General features: G+C 30.8%; 2 protein-coding genes across 5 annotated transcripts; one reads left to right on the forward strand and one right to left on the reverse strand.

Annotated features, from left to right (window-relative positions):
• Positions 1-43: 43 nt before the first annotated feature.
• Positions 44-17,628, reverse strand: LOC106073298 (GTP cyclohydrolase 1 feedback regulatory protein-like). Of its 3 annotated transcripts, none has more exons than XM_056023361.1 (4): positions 17,563-17,628; positions 5,896-5,958; positions 4,845-4,939; positions 44-3,983 (listed from the first exon to the last, which is right to left on the reverse strand). In XM_056023361.1, exons 2-4 carry the CDS (start codon positions 5,929-5,931, stop codon positions 3,776-3,778), a joined length of 339 nt encoding a protein of 112 aa, XP_055879336.1. In that variant the 5' UTR covers positions 5,932-5,958; positions 17,563-17,628; the 3' UTR covers positions 44-3,775. The 3 variants fall into 3 exon arrangements, with proteins under 3 accessions (XP_055879336.1, XP_055879335.1, XP_055879337.1); XM_056023360.1 differs by having other exon boundaries at positions 17,483-17,602; XM_056023362.1 differs by having other exon boundaries at positions 44-3,980; positions 17,483-17,586.
• Positions 17,629-17,865: 237 nt separating this feature from the next.
• On the forward strand, positions 17,866-24,269 carry LOC129925188 (transmembrane protein 160-like). 2 transcript variants are annotated; one of them, XM_056024084.1, is made up of 5 exons: positions 17,866-17,985; positions 18,841-19,150; positions 19,939-19,963; positions 20,158-20,256; positions 21,756-24,269. In XM_056024084.1, exons 2-5 carry the CDS (start codon positions 18,905-18,907, stop codon positions 22,004-22,006), a joined length of 621 nt encoding a protein of 206 aa, XP_055880059.1. In that variant the 5' UTR covers positions 17,866-17,985; positions 18,841-18,904; the 3' UTR covers positions 22,007-24,269. The 2 variants fall into 2 exon arrangements, with proteins under 2 accessions (XP_055880059.1, XP_055880058.1); XM_056024083.1 differs by lacking the exon at positions 17,866-17,985 and adding an exon at positions 18,005-18,353.
• The last annotated feature ends 1,127 nt before the right edge of the window (positions 24,270-25,396 follow it).

Genomic DNA, 25,396 nt, shown 5'->3' on the forward strand with positions numbered 1-25,396 from the left:
TTTATTATACTATGCAAGAAGCTACATTACTAACAACTGAATATTTTATTAACTTTTTTATTGCCAGCATGAACTCAAAAAGAGAAATAAAATTATACATACATGGTTTAAGATTAACAAAATCATACTGACTAGTTTATTACTTCCTGAGGTGACTTGTGTGAGTTTAGTCCAACACAACAATAAAGAGAAATACTGTCATCTACCTTCTTATTGAAAATTTGAACACATTTTTTAAGAACTCTCTCCTACAGTATGAAAAACAACTTTAGATTGATTAATGTTATAATTAAAAAAATAACAATAAAGTAATTTATACACCAAAATTCTATGTCGTGTACAAATCTACAGCTATGAACATGTTTCAAACATATATTTACATCCACAAACATTGATAATCATCGCTACTAAATGAATTTTAAGTTTTGTAGTTTTTAAATTTGTTTTTTGTTTTAAAAAAAATTCTACAATTAAATTTAAGCTTTCAAAAGCAAATTCAAATCCTGATTTTGATTAAGTCAGGCAAAGCAAAACAGAAAAGCTACTTAAAATTCACGTTTGTGCCTTATCTAAATTGGAATGCTTCAAGCGAAATGACAAGTTGGACATTTCTATAAATGGAAAGTCTGATACATAACATATTGAGCTTTAAAATATCAGATCACAGTTTAGATGACGTTTAGGCAGAGGCAATGCAATACGATAATTGTTGATATTGTCCACTTACACCAGCCCTATACCAATATAGAAACACAAAATGGGAATTGATCTGAAATCAATGTGAAACTTGTACAATAAATAACAAAGTGAAAGTAGTGAGTTTAAAAAAAATGGAAATAATAGGAAAAAAACACCTGATCTTTAATTGACCCCAGCAAAACATTTAAATAGAAGAAATGAAAAAGCTGATATATTGGCCAAACATGGAAGAATGAGGAATCAATTGAAAATTCCTCTCCATTCAGAAGAGATGAAGAAAATAAAAAGAGAACCAGAGTATAGAGCAAAAATGGGCCAGTTCTCACTGAAACTTCAAGAAAAATTATGCATACTAAAAGTTATCAGGACATGTTCAATGTATCTTTTTTTCACCTCAGAACCAGGCACAACAGAATGAGACAATGCATCACCTAGAAGGTGAAAATTGAGAAAACATGCCCAAGTGAAATAGTCACCAGAGAATGCTGAACATGTCCCCCAGAGCTGCATCACTTTATAGAGGCACAAACAAGATACTGGCCACAAAACTGTACGAAAAGCATCCTGATCTGGAAACCACGGTGCAGTTCATCTGAGTTATGGGACAAGTTATCTGAACCCTCCAACATAATAATAAGAATGCAAAAGAAGAAAATTGCATATGTAAATAAAATGTATTAAACAGAATTTAAGTGCAGAATACAAGCATTTTGTCATCTAAAAATCTTGTCATTTTATTTTACATACATAGAGCTTAACAAAAATAAAATTTCATTTGCAGTAAATTTGCAGTTCAGGAAGGAGGCATGCAATATTTGTAAGTGAAATGTGATGCTGAAAGTTTCAAAGATGTCTCTACATCCACATGACTTCTTATACAACATTAACCTAGAGTGTACAACTATTAGTGTTAATATTAAGAGTCAACTCATTACTCTTCTTCAATAAGTGTGAAACTCGTATGGCAATAAAGGAGTGAGCCTGTCTCATCAAATAACAAGAGGAAGGATTGTAGTTTTTGCTAAGATCACATAAGTAAAACAAGCAAAATATAAAAAATACTTTAATAAAAAAAAAACAAAAAAAAAAAAACAAAGCCCACCTTAGGGAAAAGGATTCCATATTTACAGCCACTTAGCTCAATACTGTAAGATTTATTTCCCTTTTCAATATCAAACAAAATTAATTAATTACCACTATTTAATTAACTAATTAGTAACTTTTCAAGTTTCAACAGGAACAATAAATAATTGTGCAAATTTTCAACTTGATCCGAGATGGAAAATATGAGGAAAATAAATGTTTAAATTTGTACCAGACAGAGTGAGTTGATATAAGCATTGTAAAAATATATTCTTAAAATATACATACATTATTAATTCTTCTACAATTCTAAAGTAAAGTTTACTAAGTGTGAAAGTACATTCTCAACTTTGCCCAAAAAAAACCCAACAAACTAAACAATTTTCCCTGAAATACAAAATAATTAAAATAAAATTGACTACAAGTACTAAATAAGCTACTCTATTTTTATCCCTGCTTATGGACACATTAGTTTGACTTAAAAACAAGAATACTAGAAAGTTTAACCTTAACTATAATCTAATCACAAAAACATTCAGCAAAACTGTACATTGCAATACACTATTGTAAAAAAAAAATATTCTGTGCTGTGATTTACATAAGAGCTAACAGCTAAAAAAATGTGTGATATTTTGATATATAATATTATCTAAAATGTAAAAATCTATAACAAAAATAATATATATATATAAATTTCACTAACCAAAAACCCCCAAAACCCATGTACTGAGCATAAACACTATAAAAAGGGTTTGCTTACAACAGTCAAATATTAGTTGAACACAATATAGCTTTGAATAAATATTGAATTGAATTCAACAAAAATAATAAAGTAATCACAAACAAATCCTCACTCTCGTAAGGGTGGGGTGGGGGTGTCATTGATACTGTCCAGGTTAATGGGCATGTTAAATACTTAAATTGTAGGTAGAAAAATTTAAAGACATGCTGCATTTCATTTTTAAAACCTCACAAAATATAAGACAGGAAAAAAAAAAGATATTTCTTAATATTACATTATAAGCTTAGATATATGTTTGTTATAAATATTTTAAAATTGCATGACAGTAAAAATGTTAACCAAACTGTTATTTTACATGTCATATATAGGCCCTGCACATGATGCTAAATAATGAAATAATAATAAAAACAGGATATGAAAATTTTAAGTAATACAGCATAGCCTTAAGTGATGATACTGAAAGAAGATTGTAAAAAAAAATAGACAGTTGAAACTAGACTTAACATGTACCTTAAAGCTTTACAACTAGACTATTACCGGTACCAATAATGTATTTTAATTTATACATTTACCATGCTCAATTTTTTTAATTTTAATTGGTGTTAATTACTTGAGATTACAAAAAAATGTAAATAAAGTAAATAATAGAGTCTGCATTTATAGCATTGAAACTTTTTTTTTTTGCTTACTTTAGCAGTGAGCACATTCTAAAGATATACTGAATATGAGAAACAAATCAGTTTAGTGATCTTATTTTTTTGAACTACTGAGACTTACTGTATCGTACATATTCTTAGGGTGAGTAAACATCAAAGTATATCAAGTGTTCTATGTTATAATAATAATGCACCTTATTCATTTAATTTGCAGAAAGGAAAAAACAATTTTTTTTAGTTCTAAAAAACATATGATGTTTAGTTGTTTTTTTTAAATTGCCTGAAGACAAAATTTTACAGACCAAGCACAAAATTATTTCAAAAGTTATTAAAAAAATCAATAATCATATTTGTTTTGCACCTTTTAAACTTTTTTTTATGCTGAAAAATACAAGTTGTTTGAGGGTTAAAATAATGTACTAATCAAAAGGGTCTTTAACTTAATTGCTACTAGTTAAAATTGTCAAAGCATTAAGCACAACCTCGTTCAAGCAAATGAATTAGTGGGAAAACAATCTCAATATATCACACTCATGATATAAACCAAATTGCATTTTTTTAGAATCAACAGTTAAAAAAAAATATGTAAAAGAAATCACAAATCTCCTTTATATTCGATTTTTGGGCTCTCAAAAGCATCACTGCTTGAACTGCTGAGAGCTTTTTCTTTCAAACTGGGCTCTTTGTGAAGAGTCCATATGCAGGTCTGACCAACACCAGCCATGGCAGCCAGTTTGTAGCCACGAAGTTCCAGTTTCTCCAACACTACTCTTGGTGCATCATTAGTTCTCCACTGGGCACTGCTTTCATGAAATAAAAGCACAATTTAAATACAACCCTCATACTCAGGAATTCAGAAACCATAAATATTTGCAACATAGCTCTATTGAAAAATACATTTATATTAGAAAGTTGTAAAAAGATGATCCAGACGTCTAAAAAATTTTTTTATAATATCGTAATTACCTGATCTAGATAAAAATAGTCCTTCAATGAATATACAGTATTTGGTTAAGAGTAAGATTAATAGTAAATTTGTGATTTGTTTATTTTTGGCAATGACAAATGAGTAGGACTGACAATAGTGATATGAAATAAAAGCCAGCTGATTTTATAGTGTCATGGTAGGGAGTTCTATTTCATCATTATGAGGTATTTTAGACTTAAGTATTTTTCTTAGCGACAACAGTAGATGGATCTCTTTACTGTTATTTATTAAATGTGTTCAATTTTCAATTATTTCTATACAGTCATTTACCCCTGCAGCAGTAAATCTTTGTTTTTAAGTCTTTGAATGTTCAATTTTCATCCAGTTTTTATCAATATTAACCTATAATTCTCTTGCAGCAGAATGCTATAACTGTCAGCTATCAAGCAAATACACCTTACTGAATACACAAAGGCCAACCACTTTCACAAGTATATTGCATATTCTCACAAGGCTGAGTCACAGTCTATGCAAGAATGATGATTTGTTTGTTAGCAAGTTAATCATAAATATAGTGAATGGTTTTACTATTTTTTTTTGTCATAATGGATGTTTCAAAGAGACCATGGATGAAAACACTTCTTTTTAGATAAATCAAACAATCTAAAAATTCAAAATAAAAGATACTTAAAAAAACAGCCAAAATATATAATAATATAAAAAAATAAAACCTTACTAATTATTTCCAAGCTGTTTTATTAGTGCTGCATCCAAGTATTCCATTAGTTCAGGGTCACTCCATTCATCCCCAACAACTGTTGGCCCAATGTCCTAATTATACAAATAAAAAAAAGTAATTATGTTATATGCATGGTGCTAAAACTATTAGTAAGGATCAATTTGTGTGTTTTAGTACTTTTTCAATACATTATTTAGACACAATAGTCCTCTTTTGTCAAAGTTGGTTTTATTTAAATATCAACACTTTTTTTAAGCTTGTAAAAAAAATAAAAGCATTCTGTGCATATCAAAAAAAATGTCATATCAAAAGTAAATAAAGAAGCTACAGACTGAAGCATGAAATAATTATGGAAAATCCTAGACATACATAAAAGCACAATCACAATAAATAGAGTCATAAGCTTTTTAAAATTAATATTAACTAACGTTATAAAAGTTTTTAGCAAAAACATTATAGGTAGCATAGCATTTTTAGAGAAAACTTTATTAACAGCTTACATCATCTGCCCTTTAGACATCTATATCTTAGAGAGGAATGTTTTTCTATTCCTGACAGTAGTATCTATGTTAGATGTTTGTAGATATTAATAAACAGTGTCAAAAACAATGTGCTGGGAAGAATGAGTGTGCTCTATTAATTATAAAATTCATGATTGAAGAAAATTTTTTTGGTAAGTCTGCCATATATAAAAGTTCAAATGACATGTGTTTTATGCATAGCACATTTCATATTGTAATACAATGAGTCTCAAAATAATCAGACCAAGCAGTTAACTATTTTAATTCAATCCTTCCAATTAACAGAAATCAACTATACCCCATTTCATTTCATGGACTGTTCTAGAATGATGCGCAGTGTTGTGATTGAAACTACTCTATTCAATTGGCCAGTAATAGTAAAACACAGAAAACAACTAAGACTAAATGTAAACACACTAATTCAATTTAACGAATCTTTAGAAACTCCATTCAAAAAGTTGCTTTATTGTATAATGTATGATTACAGCAATTATGACATAATAAGTGGGAGAAAAAACAAAACTCACCAATCGAACTTGTGTACTTATTATCACATAAGGCATTCTATACAGTAATGTATGATGTATTTTCTGAAAATATAAGACAGTGGTTATTCCTGCAAGTTATTAATTGCATCAGAATAAATAGATATATTTAAGATGACAACAAACCCTTTAGTTTTAGCCCAGGAGCTTACAAACAAACCTACTGATCTAATCATGAGCGATTGGATGGTTGAAAATAAACTCAAGATGAACGAAGACAAGACAGAAATAATTAAGATTGGCACTAGGAACAATGTCTCAAAAGTTGGAAGCACAGATTCTCTCTTTATCACAAACTGCCATGTTCCTTTTGTCCATGTAGTGCGGAATCTTGGAGTTTTCTTCGACTAAACACTATCTTTCGACCCACACATATGTCAGCCCTGCAAAGGTCTCTATCTGCAGCTGTGCAGATTAGGCCAGATCCGACCATATTTAACAACGGAGTCAACTAAAACGCCAGCTGTGGCATTCATACTCTTCCGCCTTGACTACTGCAACGCCGTGCTAGTAGGTATACCTGATGACAAAATAGCCAAGCTGCAACGTATACAGAACAACGCCGCTCGAATAGTCCTTAAAAAAACTAGACAAGATTCTGCTACTACGCTCTTGTGCACGCTCCATTGGCTTCCTGTGAAAGCGAGAATCGATTACAAGGTTGCCACACTTTGTCATCAGTGTATATATAACAACGAGATGCCCTTGTACCTTAGCGAACTGATTACTCCATATGTCCCCCAGAGAGCCCTGAGCTCAATGGACTAAACGCTTTTAGTAGTGCCACGTTTCTCCCTCAAAAGCTACAGGCTTTTTCAGTTCACGGACCAAAGGTTTGGAACTCACTCCCCATTGATCTCAGACAGGCAACATGCTACACCACTTTTAAGAAGAACATTAAGACCTATCTGTTTAAAACTTTTTTAGATTAACTGTCATTTTAGCTGTCGTGTTTGTGTTTGTACGGTTATTACAGCGCTTTGAGCCTACATTTTGTTTGTTAACAGCGCTTTATAAATAAAATTATTATTATTATTATTATGTTGTGTTACTTATTTAGCAATAGAAAAATTTAATTTATTTATAGATCTAGATAATAAAATCTGATAAAATTTTATTTTAAATTATGGACAACAAATTGGGCATTTAGCCTAATTTAGGTCTTCTTAGCTTCTATAATGATTTAATGGCTATAGTCTATATAATATAGTATAGATAGTAACAATATAGAGTCTAGTAAAAATAATTAATAGATCTACTCAAGTAGTTTAGTAATCCTAGATCTAGATTAATCTAATCTAATAATAGTATAATAATACCCTAGAATCTAAATAGATTTAAAGTAAATTTATCTATAATTTATATAAATCTAGATTTCTAGATCTAGGTTAGTAGGTACTGAGATTCATAACAAACGAATATTCACATTTGACTAGAGTAACTAACTTAACTAACACCTTTAGTAAATCACTAAATTTAGAAAGCCTTCAGGATAGAAGACTTAAAAGTAAAGTAGCAATTATACATAAAAAACTTAACCATAATCTTCAAATACAAAAACAAAATTTAATAAAATACTCAAAAAGTTGAGAAAGACACAAAGATAAAGGTAAATTCCTCGTTCCATATGCTAGGAGTAGGACAAATCTGTACAAATGCTCTTTCTTCCCTAGAGCTATTAGAGCATGGAATGGGTTGCTTGAGATAGCCAGGAAAACCAGTGACATGGCAGAATTTTGGTCATTGGTAAATATGCATGTAAATGCATAATATAAGATAAGAAGTGTGATGTTGCTAGTTCAGGCTGTCTTGAAGTCAACCAATTACTCTGCAATCGTTTGGGTGTAATTGTTCGGGTGTATTACGTGCAGTTGACCAACAAGTCAAACAAGAACTGGCACATCGATTATAACTAGTGAAGAGATGTAGTCAACACTGATGAACAATTGTATAAGGGTTTATTCTGATAAAAGGCCACAGTAGAAGTCTCTGTCACTAAACACGTCGTTACCCTGGAATGTTCTATCGCTAACTGATTTTTCGGTCTCTAACCCAACATATCCCAAACGTCACTAGTCCCGTTCAATATGCGTCATCTATGGTGCGTCGCTAAATAACTAACCTATATAAATAAGGTGTCTAACAGATTCCTCCCCCCCTTGAAAAAAAATATGTCAATATTTTTCCACTACTGTCAAGTCTTACAAGGGCATTTTCAATTTAATGGGAAGACCACAAACATAAAATCTTGATCTCTTCATCTTGACATCTTCATCTTGACAGTTCCTTATATTCATGGCAATGTTCATAACAGTTCATAACATTCCAGAATCATCTTCATTGGTACACCGTTCATCATGGAGGAAAATGTGGCATCTTATGGGTACGTCACACATCTCAAATGTTCTTTACTGGTAGTAATCTGATAAAATACAATATTTCAGAAAACAATTATAGACTTTATTTACACATTCAATAAATTTTTTCTTACCACCCTTTTATACGCTTTTGTCCATTTTTCTTTTATACTCACCCTTTTCCATAGAACTAACTTTCGTCAATGATATATGAAGTGATTCACACAAAAAAAATATTCATACTTACTTTCAAATGCTTAACATCAAATTTACTTATCTCCCTTTTCCATAACATATAAATGGTGTCAATATATTAATATATATTACATACTCAATATAATCATAGTTTATTTACAAAATTATTTCACTTCAATGTCATTCTAGACAATAGATCAGCTACAATATTCACAGATCCACTAATAGCTTTCACTTCAAATTTATATTCCTGTAGTGCTAAGAACCATCTATAAACACGACTGTTTTTCATGCTCTTTTGCTGTATATACTGAATAGGTTTATGATCAGTTAATAATATGAATTTCCTTCCTATTAAATAGCTCTCTAGCTTAGTAATTACCCATATTACAGCTAAGGCTTCTCTTTCAATGACACTATATTTTTTCTCTGCCTCTGACAATTTTCTGCTTACATATAATATAGGATGTAAGTTATCATAGTTCTGCATTAAACAACCACCAATAGCATTACCAGATGCATCAGTTGTGACATAAAATATTTTGTCTTTATCAGGTAGTCTTAATATTAGTTCATGACTAAAAACATCTTTAATTCTGTCAATAGCTTTCACACATTCCTCATTGCAAACTACTTTTTGAGGTTTTCCTTTTTTAAGTAAGTCATTTAGTGGATTCACTATTTCTGCTAAGTTCTTTATAAACTTTCTGTAATAATTTACTATTCCCAATATGCTTTTAATTTGTCTTTTTGTTGTAGGTATTTCAATATTAAGTACTTTCTTTATGTTATCTTCAATAGGGCTAATCATGTTGTTATTTACTTTATGTCCTAAGAAAATTATTTCCTCCAATCCTATTTCTACTTTTTCTGCTTGAATTGTAAGTCCACTTTCTTTTATTATTTTGAATACTTCTTTTACATCTACCAAATGTTCCTCCCAACTATTATTAAAAATACATATGTCATCCAAATAGCAAATAACATTTTCTTTGTTTCCAATTATCATGTTCATCATTCTATTAAATGTGGCAGGTGCATTTACTAATCCAAAACTCATATAATTCCATTGAAAAATACCATATGGTGTTACAAATGCTGTGTAAGGTTTTGCATTTTCTGTTAAAGGTATTTGCCAATAACCTTTAGTTAAATCTAATTTAGTAAAAAATTTTGCTCCATTTAATTTATGTAAAATATCCTCTATATTTGGCATTGGATATGGGTCAAATTCTGTGATGTTGTTAAGTTTCCTATAATCAATACATAACCTTATATCTCCATTCTTCTTTTTGGCTATCACAATTGGTGAAGCATAAGGAGATGTTGATGGCTCAATTATACCTGATTCTAGTAAATTGTCTATTTCTTTCTTTACTTTGTCTTGTAAATGTAGCGGTATTCTATATGGCTTAAGCTTGATAGGTTTTGAGTCTGTTACTTTAATGTCATGTTTAATAATATTAGTTTTTCCTGGTATGCTGGAAAAAATTTCTTTGTATTCCTGTATTATTTTAGTTATATCTTTTGACTTTTCCTTAGTTAGATTATTAAGATTAATCTTTTGCCAAGTTTGATTCTCTTTTGTTTCTATTACAGGTATTTCCTTAATATCATTTTCATTATGATTTTCATTTGTTATTATCATCAAGCATTCTTCTCTTTCTGAAAATTTATTTTCTATTTTCTCCTGAATGTTTTGTATTAACTCATCTTCTCTATCATGATATAGTTTCAAATTATTTATGTGATATGTTTTAATTTTCCCATTTATTTCAATTTGATAATTCACATCACTAATTTGTTTTATCACCTTAAATGGACCTTTCCATTGTTTACCAATTTTATTTTTCAGGTCATTTATTAATATTAATACATTGTTTCCTACTTCTAGTGTTTTCAATTGTCTTTTCTTATTTAAATTCTCATGAGCACTTTGTTTGTACTTCTTATTGTTGTTATATGCTTGAGTCCATATTTCTTTCAATTCTGTTGTGATTGTTGTTTCACTGTCATTATTTAATTTCTTCTCATTGTCTATTAGATTTTCTTTAAAAACATCTAATTCATCTCTGGGTTTTCTTCCATGTATTATTTCATATGGTGAAAATTGTGTTGCTTCATGGATGTTGTTTCTATGAGCAAATAGTACATAGTTAATGTAATGATCCCACTTGTTCTGATTATTCTGAATTATCTTTGTTAGTGATCTTTTTAATGAACCACCATATCGTTCACATAAACCGTTACTCTCTGAAGAGTATATGTGTTGTATATTATATTGTTTAGTCCATTTCTTAAATTGTTCTGACTTAAACTGAGATCCCTGATCACTCAATATAATTTTAGGTATACCATGTCTTGTAATTACTTTTTGAGTTATGGCATTAATGATATTCTCTGCACTTGTATTTGATAATGGGATTGCCTCTGGATATCTACTAAACATGTCTATTACTGTTAGAATGTATTTGTTATTATTTTCAGTTTGAATTAAAGGACCTATTAAATCAATAGATACTTTCTGAAATGGTGCTGTAGGTTCATCCATTTCTTGAATAGGTGCTTTATTCACTAGGCTTTTGTTAGATCTCTTTTGACATATGTCACATGAGTTTATGTATTTGTTAATTGTTGCTTTCATTTTGGGCCAAAATACTTGTTTTGACAAATTCCTATAACATTTCTTTACTCCCCTATGTGCTGCTAAATTATTATCATGTGTCATGATTAAAACATCTTTCCAATATTTCTGTGGTAAGACAAGTTGTTTTATTTTCTTGTTATCATTACTTGTTTGTCTAAATAATATTTTATTCTCTATACAAAATTTCTCCATTGGATTATTATTGTTTTTATCTGATATTCTTGAATAAATTTTCCCAATAATATTATCATTCATTTGTTCTAATGCAAATGTGGGTGTTGTTTCTTTTTCACTTTGAGATATTTGTGTTTCAAGACTATTTTGTGTTTCATTTTCTATCTCTTTTTCCTTAACATCTGTATTTTCTATTTGTATTACATTACTGGTTTCTTTTTCTTTATCATTACTTATTACATTTATTGTATTTTCCTGTTTCTTATCTTGTTTATCCATTGATCTTGTTATTACCATACTTGTTATATTTTGTGTTTCTATGTTTTCATGATTTTGTCTTATGTTTTTGTATTTGTTTTGCCAGTCTTCTAATTCTTTTCTTGAACATTCTTTAACTCCTTTTATGTTTCCTACTAACATATCATATCTCATTTCTGGTATTGCAATGCCATCACAATAACCAGTGAAAAATGGAGTTTCAATGTATACCCTTATAGCTTTAAATTCCCTTACGGTGCCATCTGCTAATTCTACTTTCTTAGTAAACCCTTTATACCAATGAGGTTTGACAAATTTAGTTTTTACTGCCAAGGTGTTACAACCTGAATCCCTGATTAATTCCACCGGAATTCTATCTACAAATCCTGGGTACACTGCAAAATTGTTCCTATTTCCTTCCATGAAATATATCCTATCTGTACCTTTATTTTTGTATTCCCTACTGTAACTCCTATTTCTATAATTTCCCCTGTCATTCCTATCTCTACTCCTATATCTACTGTTATTTTGTTCATTGTATCTATTTCTACTTCCAGACCTACTATTCCCTCTTCTACAGTTAGCTGCTATATGACCTTTTCCTTGACATTTAAAACAAGTTATTTCACTATATTTCCTATTTCCACTATTTGATCTGTTTCTATTTCTACTTCTATCAACATTTTCTTTGGTGTATCCTATTAAATCTACTTTGCTCTTATCCCTATCAGAAAATGGTTTATTTGGATAGGCATTTTTGTATACTCTCATTATTTCTGTTATTTCATCTATAGTTTTTGGGTTTCTTTCTCTAATAAAAGATTGTAATTGAGGATCACATTTATTTACAAAGTTGTCCACTAGAATAAAATTTTTTAATCCCTCATAAGAGTTATTCACTTTTTCTAATTTTACCCACTTATTGAAAAAATCCTTTTCCATATTAATGGTAGTTTGGGGTTCTATTTCTAAAGATGGTATATTGTCAAAATATTTCTTTCTAAAAGTTGTAGCATTATGACCATAGGCATTCAATAACTCTCTTTTTAAAACCTGATAGCTATCATCAATATGATGGTCATGATTTTGGCATATTGTTAGAGCTTGACCATGAACAAAGTCTATCAGTATTTCAGACCATTCTTCTTCAGGCATATTAAATGTAGACATTTTTGCCTCATATCTTTTCAGAAAATCACCAATGTCATCCTTCTGTTCATCAAAACTTTGTATCTTTCTCTTTAGCCATGTCTGTGAATTAGGGTTGTCTCTTTGTGTGGTACTATTTGAGTTATTTGTGTTATTTCCTTGTTCAGTTTGAGCTCTGGCTTGTGCTGCATCCAATCTCATCTTCTCCATTTTAGCTTCATGTTCTCTAATTTTTTCTCTTTCTTTGTCTTGCCTTTCTATCTCTTGTCTTTGACGTTCTGTTTCTTCCCTCACAACTTGCTGTACATAAGCTGCTAAGTCCTTTCCTTTTAACTCCATGGCCTTTCCATCCTGCATAGCTGCTTCCTTAACCTCCTTAAGGTCCACATATGATGATGTAGCCATTGTATGTTATTTTCACTCAAATTTATATATTTTTACTTAGCCTATATTAGTTATGGCTATACTTTAAACTTATTTTATTTTTAAGTTTTTTCAAACTTTTATATAAGTTTTAAATGTTATGTCTCTATCTATAGATTTAGTAAATGTGTAAATCTAGTCTGAGTTATTATGGTTATATTCAAATCTGTATATTAGGTCTAGTATCACACAAATTTAAATCTAGTATATTATAGTGTATATACTTGTACAATTTAGATCTATAGTTATCAAGAGCACTATGACTATTAGTATGAATAACTATGATCAATTTTAAAATTTGGTATGACTGAAGTGTCTAGAGTAAATTCAAAGACTGTCTAGAGTCTAGATCTAGAGTAGATTATGGTTCTTTTTAACCATACGAAACAAATATGTCCATACAATGTCAAATATATCGTTAACAAGATATATATATCTAGAATGTACTACCTTCATTCATCTTTTAATTAATAATATTCTCAAATTAGAGTCCAGATGATTTAATTGTACCAAAGAGAGAGATGTACAACAATTTGCAGATCTAAATTTAGCCAGACGACAGTGTTTGACTACATAGCCAGTTTCGGCATTATTCTCATGGCAAAATCATATTTGATTTTAACCGCTCAAACTAAAATTATTTTAGTCTGATTCACAGTAAAAGAATCCTACCCGCACTTTCTATCATTAAGTGAAAAAAAAATACAGATCTAATTAAATTAATAAAAATAAATAATTTAAAATAATATAAACAAATGAAATAATTAAAATGAGACTATCGCTATGGGTTGGGATGTGACAATATGGCACACAATGATAACGTCACGAAGTAACCAGGCAACAACGGATATGACGTTTGCACAAACAAAACAAATTACAATCCTAAACGTATAATATAGCTTTTCATCTAAATTACGTCTTCTACCCCGACGGGTTTTAAGGCGCACCACCTGATTTTTCTCAGGCTAACGTACCAAATTTAGACAAAATCTATTTCTAAGGCAATCTAAACATACACTAATAAGAAAAATGGCACTTAGCTTTTGATAAGAAAGATCCCTTTGTTCGGACTCCCGAATATGCTAGATCACAACAAATTCCACTGCCTCTCTTCCAGTTCTGACTCGGTTCTCCGGTGCTACCAGTATCCCACGTAATGCCACAGATGTCTTGATATGCCACAGCAAAATGAGCAAAATGTTTCAGTTTCTTCGACGACTGTTGATGACCGTATGTGTAGTTCCGACGACCTTGTGTACACAGTTACTGACGAATAGGTTAACGGTTCTTCTGGCGATGACTTGACTTGTGTAGATGACAACTGACAAATAACAGTCTCTTGACGGCAACTTGATCTGGACGACTGACGAATAACGAATTTCTTGACGGCGACTTGATCTGGACGACTGACGAATAACGAATTTCTTGACGATGACTTGATCTGGGCTGACGAATAACGGTTCTCTAAAATAGTTCACTGCTTCTGCTGCTACTCTGGTAGTACGACGAAGTTTGCTGTTGTACGTTGCTTCACTAGACCAAACTGTCCAATGTAGACTAGGTGAAACCAAGGTCACCTCCGACGCCGTTCCGTTAGACGATTAACGGTTTTCAACGAAATTAGGTGGATGTAGCTGTTTCCACTACTTCAATATCAGCACGTCTAGATATCGTCTAGACCAACGAATACTAGATAAATCAATGTTCAGTAATGATAAATATTACTTCACTAACCTTCCAAAGGTTAAACACAGTGACCGTTATAAACGTGGCAAGCAACCGGTTCAATGAGCAAACTGCTCCACAAGAATCTCTCCAAGGGTAAGACGACAGAGCGATTTCGATTTAGTTAGCTACCAAACTTGTAGTACTCACAATACTTCTGACAGCGGGCAAACTGTCCTTCTCGAAACTGACGAGGTAAAACTTGATACTCGATGTGGCTCCTATGACGAAGAAAAAAATATGTCCAACAGGTTCACTAACGATCTCTCACCCGTTATGAATGAACGGTTTCTCTGGTTGTAGGTCGATTCAGCATATGAAGATCAGGCTTTGAGAATATACTGGTTAAGTAGACCAGACGTAACGATGATTACTGTCCTGACGAAGGTCACCCTGAGTTAACGGCTCGTTGAACGTGCGATCAAGAAAATGTAGATCTAGAACAAAGTCACTCTGCGCTGATGTTGTGTTCAGCCGTACTCCGATGAAATCTTTGAAATCTTATATCTTCGAGTGCACGACCCTCACCTGAGTAAACGTTCTGCTTCGAGGTCCGGTTCGATGTTCGGCTTCATCAGGGGTCCGGCTTCGAGGTTCGGGCTTCGAGCGTCGGGGGTCGCCACTGTGATGTTGCTAGTTCAGGCTGTCTTGAAGTCAACCAATTACTCTGCAATCGTTTGGGTGTAATTGTTCGGGTGTATTACGTGCAGTTGACCAACAAGTCAAACAAGAACTGGCACATCGATTATAACTAGTGAAGAGATGTAGTCAACACTGATGAACAATTGTGTAAGGGTTTATTCTGATAAAAGGCCACAGTAGAAGTCTCTGTCACTAAACACGTCGTTACCCTGGAATGTTCTATCGCTAACTGATTTTTCGGTCTCTAACCCAACATATCCCAAACGTCACTAGTCCCGTTCAATATGCGTCATCTATGGTGCGTCGCTAAATAACTAACCTATATAAATAAGGTGTCTAACAGAAGATAACATTAATGATTAAAGATATGGTTTGGAACTAGATCCAGATTTAGAGTAGTTTATTTAATCCGGACATTACATGAATTCGAACATTCTGTATTTTTGTGGTCATTACATCTTTATTTTGATATATATTTAATATGAAACTAGCGCGCTGTATAATGTGCTTGTCCATTTTCCAATGATTCTAACCCAATTTCCTTCCATTTAGCTATCTTTTTATGTAAGAAAAAAGAATTTCAAATTTGTAAGTCAGGTTGTTGTTTTTTCCTATGTTACCAGGATGACTTTACCTCTTACCTAGGGTTAAGACTATATTTTTTGATTGCCTAAGTCTAAGCTAATGAGCCTGGCAATATTTATTCTGGTTGGAGCTGATTTGTTTGATTCACAAGCCAAGTTGTTTGATTCCATACAAAAAAAAATTAATAGGGTGTTTGAATTAAATTACAATTTTCTTACCAAAATTTATTTCAAACAGCCAGTTTTGGACATCTTATACTATATTTGTTTTGTTTTTTTATAGAGAATAAATAGGCAAATGTTTGGAGTGAGCTTGGTACATTGAAGTTAAATGCCTAGATCTAGACCTACTAGATAGATCTAGATTTATAACAGAGACAATATAGAGGATTCAGCTATTTAGGCAAGAATGGCTATCTTAACCTGTACTATACTACAAAATATCATCTGTATTAGAAATTTATTAAATTAATAAACAAAAAAAAATATTCAACACACATCTAATCATGCAAACATAACATAAGTCTAAAAGTCTGTGTAGAAGTCACTATCCCAGTGACCTAATTTTGGTAGAATAAGTGTGTTCCTATTTTTATTTTTTTGTGTTCGTATTTATGCATAATTTGAAAACATCTTAATTGACTTAATAATATAAGATAATTTTATTGATCCAGTCAAATGGAAATTCAGTTTGACTACAATTGACAATATCAGCGTAACTACTGTACAAATAACAGTATAGACTTATAGATGAAAAAATCGAACAACATTCACACACGAAACACATTCACAACCAGCACTTTATGAATTTCATGTGAGGGGCTATGCTTGGGGATCTTAAAATTTAGTTAATATTAATATAGAATTAAAATCTGAGTTTATTGATGCCTAAATATAGAGACTGTCTGAAATAAATTATGGTGTCTGGAATCAAATAATGTGGGTAAATTTTGTCTGAAAACACATGGCCTCTTTAACCTTAAATATAATAACAAATATAGTATTATATAGGTTAGGGGTACAAATATAAGTAGTAATCCTTATTCTCCTTAAACTAAAGAAGATTTTGATACTTCATTTTCTTTTCTCTATTATGTCAATCCATTGTCAAATTAAATAATGTGCTGTCAAAGTCAAACTTTAAAATTTTGGCCTATATAGTAGGATAGGCTATTGCTATACTGGCTATAGTATATTTACTATAATTATAATAATAGTATAATAGGTGCCTGAATGGCATAAACTGAGATAAACTACTCTAGGAACTAGATCTAGGAGTAGGACTACATCATCATCATTGTCCATTTTTTTCATGAATATAAATTTATAAATTGAATGTTTATGAATGTAGATCTAGTCTAGTAAGATTCTAGACTGACTAGATCTATTATTTGTATTAAAATTAAGTTACTAACTTAGTCAGTAAGTGTAACTTTTTTAAACTAGATCTCTGATTAGTAAATCTAGTAAGCTGAAGCGGCTTGCTTGACTCTACCTAAAATTCTGTATAGATTATATATATATTATCACATATAATCTTCTAGTGAAGATGAAAAACAGGACTGATAATAAACAAGAGTAATCGGACTTTGTAATTGCCAACTCTATCTAATATATAGATAACAAAATAATTAACATTTATTTAGAATTAGATTATTTACTTTTTACTAGATCTAGATCTAATAATCATTTTATTTTTTTACTTCCATCATTTATGTAATTTATTCATCAAATTATAGATCTACAGCCAGATTTTTAAAAAATAATATTGATCTAGATTCTAAAGTCTAGTGCTAGAAAGGCTAGATCTAGAATATAGCTAGATTGACATCAATGAAAGTAACCTTCCGGGGGTCCGTTAAAAAATTTGTGTACAAACAATAACAATTTTCTAGAAGATCTAGATCTAGATTCTAGAGTAAGACCTATAGACCTATAGTCAATACCTAGTATAATACCTAGAAATAGAGTTGAAGATAATTTACTTCCTAGTCCTGCAGGATGGGACTGGGTCTCAGTGAACTCAGTGGGCAGGGGTTGAACCCGGGACTTTCGAGGATTACTTGGATTAGTCCAAACGACAGTCCAGCCCGCAAACCGCACTACCAGGCAGCCATCCAAGTTATATAGATCTAGTTATATAGTATACGTTATTATCTAGGTCTATATAGACTATAGGCCTAAAGTAAAAACTACTATTTTACAGTAAACCTAATCAAAGCAGTTGTTTACATCTAAGCAGCTGCTGCCCAATCTGCTGGTACACCGACTCTAGCTGGGTTAACCGTACGTTTTAAAGTTTATTACTTTATATAAAATTTGGTAGATTATAACATCTAGGATATTTTACTAAAATTCAATTTTTTCCCCTTAGCCTTAGGGCTCATGTGGGCCTCAATCGGTAGTATTGGGCCCAAGTGCAATGAATCCCTTTGCCTCTTGGTTACTACACCACTGGCTATCGACTTGGTTACTACACCATTGGCTATCGTCCCCCAATGGTCATGGGCCTGGGTTCATTGAATCCCTTCGCACCATGGATGCTACACTACTATGTCTATGACTGTATATATAGATTTTAATATAGATGGTCCTAGGTTCAAACCCTGTCCACCACTATCCCTTGCCAGACTGTGGGAGGTTTAGGCTAGGATTTGCTAATCTTCAAAGTTTGAAGCCACTGAAAGAACATCCAAAACATGTAAACCAATAAAACAAAGGTGATAACATTCCATTGCACTAACATTTTGTTTGATTTTGTTTTCCTTTACAGTATGGCAAGTCAAGTACTATATAGATCTATATGATATATCTAGAGACTCTTTACAGATTCAAATATGATCACATGCACCTTGTACAGAGCTTGCGTAACATTTAGCAAGAGAGCAGGAGTTGGAGCTCGGTACAGTTTTTGGACAAGCACTAATAATGGTTTCCATCCTCAGTTATGTAGATTTTCTATGTATTCATCAGTAATAAAGAAATGGAGAGTTAGCCCAGTGTTACAGAAGTTAACAAAATCTTATTCGGTGGCTGCAGAGGAAAGCAAAACAGCTGAATTAGAAAAACTAAGATCAGAAATGGTAAAAAAAAATTTGTTGCTTTTGTGTAGTTTTGTTTTATAACAATAGAAACACACTGTGAAGGTATCATAAAAATCTATTTATTTAAGAATCTATTATTAAGGCGGTTACTGAGTGGTAAAGCACTCTTAAGTTTGAATCCTAGTGAAGACTGGGATTTTGAACTTTAGGATGCCCTTGAGTCCACCCAACTCAAATGGATACTAGTACCTGACATATGTTTGGAAAGTAAAGGCAGATGGTCTTGTGCATGGGACCTTTGTTAACATAGAAATAGATGAACATCATCTACTCCCATAAATCGCAAGTTCTACCTTTGTATTCCTAAGCACTTCTTTTTTATAGAAAGAACTATATGGAGAGGTCCTTGATTTGGAAATCACTTCGCTGTTTATCTTATATATTGGTCTAGCTATCTTAACGCTCCAACATAATTATGAGAACGAGGAAGAACTTCTGTTTTAATCCTATATTGTTTTGTTGCTTTTATTTTTTTTCTCTTTCAAAAAACAATAAAGGTAGGTAGCCTACCTCTTGACTTATTGGTCTAAAGCCATGGTTAAGAAATACTACTTAAAGATTGTGAACCGTAAAGAGATATTTGATTAGATTATTAGCTGCTATTATATGTTTACTAGTCTAAGATAATATTGTTCTATGAGGGCCTGTTTGAAAAACAATAATACACTTGTAGCTTGTTTCCTAAAATTTATTTATTTTTTTGCTTGATTTACTTTTGTGAACATTTACAAAATTAATCACTGATTCTATATCTATATTAATTTCAGAATATACGTCTAGCCAATGAAAATGGTTAGTACAATTTTATTGTGAATAAATTACACTTTTTATTGTATAATAGTAATAATATTCTTATTAGAAATATAGAAATACATTTTAATAATTAGATTAATTTAAATTCATGAAATTCTATATTTTTTTAGTAAAGCTTTTTAATCTGATAAATTGACATGACTCAGATTATTTTTCTATAAAATTTTTAACAGGATTTCTATCTTGGTGTCGAAATACATATCTTTTAACTGTTGTGGGTGTGGCAATGATTACAGAGGCTACAACAGAAGTAGCAATGGATGCTGGTTTCTGTGAGTATATATAAATATATATATATATATATATATATATATATATATATATTGTTTTCATTATTTGATTTGTGATGACCTTCAGAACAGAAGGCCTACAGTAAATTTGAAAATGTATTAATGAATAAAAAAAACTTGAATGGTCAAATATATATTTTTTTTTAGTTTTTGAAATGATTATATTATCAGAGCCAATATTAATAAATCTAATAATCATATGAAATTTAATAGAGATTTCTTAAAATAGTTAATTTTTTTTTATTTAACAGAGGCTTTTCTCTAACATTATTTAAGTTTTAAAGTTTTGTTAATATTATTATTTTTATTTTATTTATTATTATTATATTAAAGCATATTTAGTTAAAACAGACAAAAATACCATATACCTATACCACAACTTAAACACAACTTAATTAGGTGATATGAATTAACTCCAAAGAACGGTGAAGTCAGCATTGATTGAAACAAATAGAAAGTTATCTCAAAGTTAAAATTGGCACACCCATCTTCCTGGTGACAAAATCAAGACGAAAGAAATAATGATTGACAAATGAAGATAAAATGAAAGATGACCGTAATAAGATATGCTCAGCAGCATTATCATAATTCTAATCATCTTTATTTTGTCTTTCATAAGATTTTCACTATTTCCATTTCCACCTTTACCTTTAAAATAACACACTCCAAAGTCTATATCCTAACCTGCTCACTTCTGCTATTTTGTTGCATCTTTGCCAAAAGATGAATAAAGCATTTATGTGGTATGTTGACATCTGATTGATCAAATTAACTAAAAACTCATACAACTTCACAATATAAATTGAATTTTTGTTATTTACATATATTATTTGATATCTCTAAAAGCTAGGTCAACCTTAAACATGTTAGAAATTTTCCAATCCATAACTTATCAATTTTGTATTCTTTCAGCATAATGTTTGGTAGTTCTTATTATTTCTTGTAGATTTTCTCTATGCATTAAAGTTTAGTTAGGAGAGGGTTCAAAAATAGCAACAAACTGTATATATATATATAGGTTTTAGATTAAATGGTGCTAAGTCCAAGCCTTAACTGGCACCATTACACTATGACTTATAAACATTTTTTTTGGGGGGGGATTAAATGACCAGGAATGAAGTGACCAGATTGGTCTCAACATTTAACAGTTTAAATTATTAAAATTGTTTTTTATACTATTAAAAAAAAAACAAGCTGAAAAAAAAGACGAAGCTTTTTTATTTTCAATCTATTTTGTTACATTCTCAATTAGTAATTTTACTGTTTCAACTTGCTAATGACTATTTGTAAAGTTTATAAAAAAATAAAATAAAATTCTTTTTTTTTTTTTTTGTCAGTAGACAACACCTTTACATTTGTAGTTTTCAGACTTTTTTTTTCATTAATATATATATGATTATGTTAAACTTCCATATTCCTGCTATTGAAAATATAAATGCTTAGCAGTGATGTAATAATTATAAATTATTTTTTTTTTTTAGCTGCCTTGTTTCTTGCCTCAGTAAATATATTTTGGGGCACAGGAAGCTACATCACAAACTTGATACGCCTGCGGAATGCATCAGGAATGTCTACACTACTACTCTCAGTTAGTATCATTGGTTCTTTCTTGCACTGTTTGTTCTGGAGTTTTTTACTTCTGTGTTACATAGGACTCATGGATGATTGGGATCCCAATGGCCCTACACAGATGCAGCTATTAAAAAAAGACAATAGAAGTAAAAGAGAATAAAATATTTCCATTATTATATGTGATCATTTTATAGACTTAAGATTTTTAAAAATCTTAACTTTTGTTGATACTTCATTTTTTATGCAAAAATTATTTTTAAATATATGCCATAGTCATTCTATGACTGGAGAAGTTAAGGTGTTCTTGTTGACCACCAAAGGTTGTTGTTTTTTTCTCCTAATGGCCAGTAGATGTCCTTAATAGATGAATCCTTATGTAGACTAAAAATTTTCAGTTCAAAAGATTTGACTCAAGCTGAGTTGTGTTTGCTGAGAACCTAAAGGCAACATGGAAACCTAGTTGCCAGTGGGTTGATTTTTTTCCCCATCAAATACGCCTTTCTTTGACAGTATCTTTTCTTTGTGTTTTGAACTGTATGTGCCATAGTCTTAAAGAGTTCTCCAGAGTAAGCAGAGGAAACATCAGCAAGGAATACACATTTCTTTTTCTTAGCATATGTAATTATGAGACTTTTTATGCAAATTTTATGCTTAAACAACATTTTTTAAATAATTATTTTATTTTAAACAAAACAAAAATTCCCCATACAGCATTGACCAGATAATTGTCATATTAAAAGGCGGACTATACTTCATCCTTTGATAGACTTTTGAATTTGCAAATCCTGATTGTTTTAAATCAGTTGTTTGTTTTAACGGCTTTGCTAATGTTTTCTATTATTATCATTATTTTCATAAACTATGATCATTACTTTGTAAAATTGTGACACTCTGATAATTGTTTTATGAATGCTGTGTAATTGTAATATTATTTTGTATATTTGATCCATTCACACTATTCACGTGTTATTGGACAATTCAATCATTTGTATCTCAGCATTTCCTAGACTTACATCATCATTCATGTGAAATTTATCAAAACATCATAGGGAGGAACAATTCATTTTTGAGAAACGGTAGTATTTTAAAAATGTATTTTGTTTTATACAATTTACATGTTTACAGTTAAAAACAAGTGAAATAGCATTTTATTTTTTTTTAAATGTCTAAGGAACAAAAAAATTAATGATGTATTAGTCATTGTTAACAAGATTATTTTTTTTTTCTCATGAATATTTTTCTTTGTAAACTAAACAATGTCAAGGTTGCTAAATTGAACTTTAAAATTGGGGACTTAATAAAAGTTACAAACAAAAGAGCTTAAGAAATTTTATTCTGCAGTGCTCAAATGTGCACAGAAATAATCAAGTACATTTTTTTAAACCATAATTTATTAACACTTCCTTTACTTTGTACATGGAGTACACCAAAAAGCTTGCTACATATAGATAATCTCCCATGTATGAAAATCTCTAATAATGGTGACTGTGTAGTATTTGTGTACTTCAGGTGCTAGAGAGATTGAGATAAATATAAGCAAGAAAAATCAATTGTTGGAAATAATATTTTAATCATTTTTGTGAAATGACATAGTTTGGGCCTCAGTTATCTTGTTTTTATTCATCTTTTTCTCTCTGTAATTATTTTTCTTCATTCCGATAGAATTATTCATTTTTCTCATTTGTATTTCTATCCTGTTATTATTAAACTTCAAAAACCATTTTTTTGTTTGTAATCAGGAAATGTTATATTTGGTATCGAATTAAAGGGGAATTGATGCTCTTTTTAAAGAATACAAATTAAAGTTTATAAATCCAAAACTCAATTTAGTGTAATGGGGTCAAATCAACATTGGCATTGTCAATTAGGAGAGATAGAGTTAATAAATTTTTAATAAAGTCTAAGCATGTTCACATGTTGACTGGTCTCTTTTCTAAGTTGCATTTAAGTTGCACATTGTTTTCAAGTGAAATCTCCATGTCAACACACAAATAAATATTTTCCCCTTTCTTTGTTACAATTTTTTGTTTTGTTTTAGGAAAGCAAATTTAGAAAATACCTTGAATAGATTTCTTTTGCTTTTAACATTAATGGCCATTTGATTAGTAAGAACTTATCTGATGAAGTACACACACACATATATACTGTATGTATGTCAATACTCACAAACACTGTCAGTACACACAAACACTGTATGTATGTCAGTACACATTAACACTGTGTGTATGTCAGTACACACTAACACTGTGTGTATGTCAGTACACACTAACACTGTGTATGTCAGAATGTCTGGAATATTTTTTTTTTCAATTGCATTTAACTAATATCATTGACTTTGAATGTGCTTATTAAATTATTATTATTTTATTAAGTTGTATCAACTATATATTTTTATTTTCATAATAAAAAAAGAAAAATATAAACAGTGCCTTTCGTTATTATATGTTAATTGAATTTACCTACACTCAAACACTTTTACTCCACATACATACATACACACACACACTTAAATACCTTGGTAGACTTACATTTGTGTTATTTCCACTAACATATTTGTTTTTTTTAGATAATTTCGGCGTCTTACTTGCCCTTGGGGAAAAAATGTTTTAAACTTAAAGAAGGGAAATGAGAGTGGATAGTCTATCTACTTTGTCTACTACTTATGGCGTAAGGAACAGATCTAGTCATTAGAAGGTGCAATTCAGTTCACTGGTCATTTTCTTTTCCATTCTTAACTTTTCTCACAACTACCTTGATGGTGTTTAAATATTTTAAGCCTATAATCTACACCCTGGTTTAATTCAATGTCAGATTAGGCAGATTTCATTGTATGCAAGTGATTTGCCTGAGGCGTTTTTTTTTTTTTTTTTTTTCCTAGTGAGGGAAGGGAGATTATCCATTCCTTCAACTCTCAGTTTATAAATATATTTCCTATTGTGGATTGTGTTGACGAAGGGAAGGAACTAAGACATCGCTACACACAACAACATACACCGCGAAAAAGATGATGGAATCTGATTTTAAAAATAGCAACATCGGTTGTAAGTTGTAAATGATATAATATTACCTCCATAGAGAGCAGGACAATATCGAGCGTAGTTATCTCCTTTTCCTGTAGACACACTTGACTTATATGAATGAGTGTAGGCCTACTATTTTTACTCGTGCTACTTATTATGAATTGATCAGTTCACTTGCATGCCACTCCATTTTCCGTATCATCAACTTCACAATGTTGGGAATGTCCAGATTTGTAGGATGATAAAAGACAGTACTTTAAATTGTAGCCTATATTTTGTATTAAAATTTTGAATTGCTCTAGAATAATCTTTATATTGCTCAGCACATTTCTTTCACAGGCTCAGCACCTGCATATATACAACAGCACTGACAAACTCACGAAACTTATTCAAAAGAATTATTCTGGATGTAGAATAGATCTATAAATATTTAATTACGTCGTGGGTGGGACTTGGTGATTGAGCGTATTTGGTAAAGAAATTCTTTTGCCAACTACAAGTGAATTGAATACTTACTTTTACCTTCACGC

The sequence above is a fragment of the Biomphalaria glabrata genome, chromosome 3 (assembly GCF_947242115.1).
Source record: "Biomphalaria glabrata chromosome 3, xgBioGlab47.1, whole genome shotgun sequence".
Classification (NCBI taxonomy): Eukaryota; Metazoa; Mollusca; class Gastropoda; family Planorbidae; genus Biomphalaria; species Biomphalaria glabrata.

What these genes read in the sequence shown, in the direction of transcription:
- LOC106073298 (XM_056023361.1), bottom strand. Translation starts at nt 5,931, where the DNA reads ATGCCTTATGTGATAATAAGTACACAAGTTCGATTG. An exon ending in TAAGTACACAAGTTCGATTG is followed by an intron (nt 4,940 to 5,895) that starts GTGAGTTTTGTT and finishes TTGTATAATTAG; the next exon opens with GACATTGGGCCAACAGTTGT. An exon ending in AAACAGCTTGGAAATAATTA is followed by an intron (nt 3,984 to 4,844) that starts GTAAGGTTTTAT and finishes ATTTCATGAAAG; the next exon opens with CAGTGCCCAGTGGAGAACTA.
- LOC129925188 (XM_056024084.1), top strand. Translation starts at nt 18,905, where the DNA reads ATGATCACATGCACCTTGTACAGAGCTTGCGTAACATTTAGCAAGAGA. An exon ending in ACGTCTAGCCAATGAAAATG is followed by an intron (nt 19,964 to 20,157) that starts GTTAGTACAATT and finishes AATTTTTAACAG; the next exon opens with GATTTCTATCTTGGTGTCGA. An exon ending in AGCAATGGATGCTGGTTTCT is followed by an intron (nt 20,257 to 21,755) that starts GTGAGTATATAT and finishes TTTTTTTTTTAG; the next exon opens with CTGCCTTGTTTCTTGCCTCA.